This window comes from the organism of the source record quoted next (assembly GCF_019968985.1).
Source record: "MAG: Porospora cf. gigantea B chromosome Unknown PgB_NODE_2547_length_3404_cov_111.583, whole genome shotgun sequence".
NCBI lineage: Eukaryota > Apicomplexa > Conoidasida > Eugregarinorida > Porosporidae > Porospora > Porospora cf. gigantea B.
In genome coordinates this window covers 1-3,404 of record NW_027178849.1, presented here as the reverse complement: position 1 = coordinate 3,404, position 3,404 = coordinate 1, and the positions used below count along the sequence as shown (strand labels likewise).

General features: G+C 51.4%; 3 protein-coding genes across 3 annotated transcripts; all 3 read left to right on the top strand.

The window, feature by feature from the left end:
* Positions 1-183: 183 nt before the first annotated feature.
* On the top strand, positions 184-1,836 carry KVP17_000322 (uncharacterized protein; the record flags this gene model as incomplete). The annotated part of the gene is made up of 1 exon (XM_068520475.1): positions 184-1,836. One exon carries the CDS (start codon positions 184-186, stop codon positions 1,834-1,836), a length of 1,653 nt encoding a protein of 550 aa, XP_068376313.1.
* Positions 1,837-1,950: 114 nt separating this feature from the next.
* Positions 1,951-2,505, top strand: KVP17_000323 (uncharacterized protein; the record flags this gene model as incomplete). Its single annotated transcript, XM_068520478.1, has 1 exon — positions 1,951-2,505. The coding sequence occupies one exon, from the start codon at positions 1,951-1,953 to the stop codon at positions 2,503-2,505; it is 555 nt and encodes a 184-aa protein (XP_068376314.1).
* A 165-nt stretch (positions 2,506-2,670) lies between these two features.
* KVP17_000321 (uncharacterized protein) lies at positions 2,671-3,084 on the top strand (the record flags this gene model as incomplete). Its single annotated transcript, XM_068520474.1, has 1 exon — positions 2,671-3,084. One exon carries the CDS (start codon positions 2,671-2,673, stop codon positions 3,082-3,084), a length of 414 nt encoding a protein of 137 aa, XP_068376312.1.
* Positions 3,085-3,404: the final 320 nt, after the last annotated feature.

The following is a 3,404-nucleotide window of genomic DNA, read 5'->3' as shown; positions in this document are numbered from 1 at the left end:
CCACCCGCAAAATTGATGCTGGCGAGGAGATCACATACGACTACAAATTCTCAGGATTCGATCGAGGTTTTACATGCTTGTGCGGGTCGGCGAATTGCAGAGGGACGATTGGGCGAGTGAAAGAGTGACTGCAAATTTAACGACGCCAGATGAGTAGGTGAAGTGTGAGGCACAAATCTGCAAATGCACCCGCCGTCTAACGAACTCGCTGCACGACTCAACGGTCCGTGGCCTGGATTCTTACAGCACTTCGACGACAACTTGGTGATCGGCTATGCTAGACCGGCCTCTTGGATTCTCTGCTGGTCACACTTTGATGAGCGCGAGGGCCACCGTGTTCGTGTAAGCGCTCCCGAAACCGCGGAATGTCTCGCACGACTGATGGTACCGGACATTGATTCGCCAACTACCGACTCACCCAATCGGGACGAAGTGCGTAGAGAGGAGTTCTACCTCAAGGTCGCCATCAACGGACACTCCTATTTCGGAGTGTCCTTCGTGCAGCGCACGCGCAGCTTGACTGGGCGTGGCCTAGTTCAGGAAGCCATCGGCGTCTTTGGCCCCGAGACCGACGCCAGCAGCTCTTGCCACTCCGTGCTGAAGCTGGTGCTGACTTCTCTCTACGTTTCCACGGCGGACACCTCTGAGGTTCCTTCCGATTCCGAGCGTCTTCTCAGACTTTCGGACGTCACAGTAGAGAACTGTCAACAGGTGTTTGATGAGATTCTCGATTCTCTCAAATCCAAAGACAGATCGTGCTTTGAGGTGCGAAGGTCCACAGGAAATCGGATTTCTGTGATGAGGTCGGAACCAGACTTGTCACTTTTCTCCTGCTGGCGGCCTGTGGTTGAGTGGCTCCACGTCCTATGGGAGGCCATATTACAAGGGGCCAGCGTTGTCGTTGTGAGCAGTGACGCCTCGAGATCCTCCAAGGCAGTCCTTTCTCTTAAGCACCTTCTCTTGCCATTTCTATCGCTCTCGGACCTTGATTACAGTCCACTTATCACAACATTCCACCCTCAATTTCATACGGTCCTCGAGCATTTGCAAAGCAGTTTCCACACGACACAGAAGATTATCGGCGGCGTCAACCCCTTGCTATACAACGCCAAGTGCCCTAACATACTGCTGGTCAATCTGGACACCAAAAGAACCCCCTCCAAGGGGATGGACGTCATCTTCTCTACTGAGAGAAATGGTCTTCAGTCATGGTTAGCCGGCAGCTTCTGCAGCGTACTTGCCTTCCCACAAAGTTACGTCGGGAATCTTGTGTTGACAGGCAGTCAAGAAGCTCTTGAAAGCGTCAACGACACCACCCTCCGTCGCTATTTCTTGGAGACTAATACGACTTTCCTGAGGCCCCTGTTGCAGGCGCTTGATAGACGGCTCGAGGCCATTTTAAGCGACTTGGAGGCCAACCCTTTCCGACTTCTCCGAAGAGACATGGCGAAGACTTGGCTCCCGACACAGCAATTCTTGGACTCTGTCGAGGAGGGCCGCCCACCATGCGACGTCGACTTCGACGTACCACTTTGGCGGGGACTGAAGCCAAAGGGGGTGGCCGCTTTCTACAGCAACTTTCTGAAGAAGCCTGTCGGACAGCAGTGGCTTCAGAAAGAGGAGCGGTCGAGAAAAGAGACTGCGCAACTGCACCGCCTCAACTGCCTTTTGAAGGACTCACCAGACCGGCAGTTTCCGCCACTACAACATGCACTGGAAGTACTGATGGAAGTAGAGGAATGCGATAGTGGGACGATTACGGACTCGGAAAAGGCGAAGCTGGCGCAACTCCATTTGCAGATCAAAGCAGCGATCCCTGAGCACAAAGTTGTGTAAACGTGGCCCTACTGGAGACCAAGACGCGTCACCAGACCGACCAACAACATACGATATCCAACGCAACCGTACCCAAGAATCTACACGTCTGCATGGTTTAGAAACCTCTGATTTATGTTGTCTGCGACCGACTTTCTGGCGATCGCCTGGTTCGCCTTCTCCGGTGCTATTCTGCTGATAGCGGGTACTCTACACTCCGTCCTTTTCGGTCTGATCTTCGTCTATATCGTCATCTTCGTCTCTCTCGTCATTCCTCGTTATCCCGAGTACACTGTCAGCTTCCGGTATCTCGTCATTAGTGCGAGCCTAATTCAGGTCGCCGAAATCTGCATCTGTGGTTGTCAGCTTGATGCGCAGCAGCCCTGGGACTACAAAAAATACATGAGTGCCATTTCAGTGGCCGTGGCTATCCTGCACACGCTTCTCGCTTACCCCATCTACTCGTGGGCCAAACAAGCTGAGAACCGCTACACCAGCGTCATTCACGCAGGAATGATGAGGCGATCTTCGTATCTGAACGCTGAAATTGGAAGTGGACTTGGATTTGTGAACTACAAGCAAGATGCTCAACGACCAACGATACGGCGTCACACCGCTCCTGAAGATATAAGGGAGTTCGGAAGCGTATCGACGCCAACGTTGGTGGTGTCATCCGAGAATAGTTTGTAGGGCCTTAGAGCCTCCAGCTGCGTAAAAACATGAGCATGTAACCTTTAGCTTCCTTTTGTAACCTTTAACATGAGCATGTAACCTTTAGCTTCCCTTTGTAACCTTTAACATGAGCATGTAACCTTTAGCTTCCCTTTGTTTCGAATTGCAGGATTACTCATACATATGAGTCTGTTTTCTCAAGTTTCCCTGACTCGCTTCAAACGCCTTCAGACAGCAGATGGAAATGCGCGGCTTGAGGCTCCAGTTATCATTTGCATGGGCATCTTTATCGGGCTGCTGGCCTTCTTCCCACTGATGTGCTTTGCAACGGTTTGGGTCGGCCAATGGAGGAGGCCTCAGGTGGAGGAATCGATGATCGCCTTCCCAGAGTCCGACCTCTCTCAGGCGACTCCCTCGTTCAGGCTGCCATCGCCCTTGAGTTTTAGGTGGCACCTGAACACCTACTATCGAAGGGTTTTGAATCATAATCGTTGGCTTCGACTTCAAGCAATCCGATCAGTAGAAGAAACCCTAGCAACCAAGACCATTCGCGGAGAAATACGCCCAGAAGAGGCGTGCGACGATATCCTGGTCTGAGAGAACTGTACAGAACGAAACGGAACACCTGGCTTCCGACACGACTCAGCATTCGACACTACGGAACGGAACACCTGGCGGCCTGTGTTGTGTAATTCAAGGCCTATCGTGAGGTTCAATTATGATGTGTTTCAGCGGCACCTGGGATGGGGTATTGAACGTCGCCAAGACCCCCATGATCAAATTTTGATACGACTCATTTTTTTTATGAGATAATTTTGGAATTCAAGTATGAAGACGTCTTGTACGATTTTGGTCGTCCAGCTTGTTAGCGGTCTTTCTTTTTTGGATATTGCAACTCCTAAGTTAAGCAATCACTA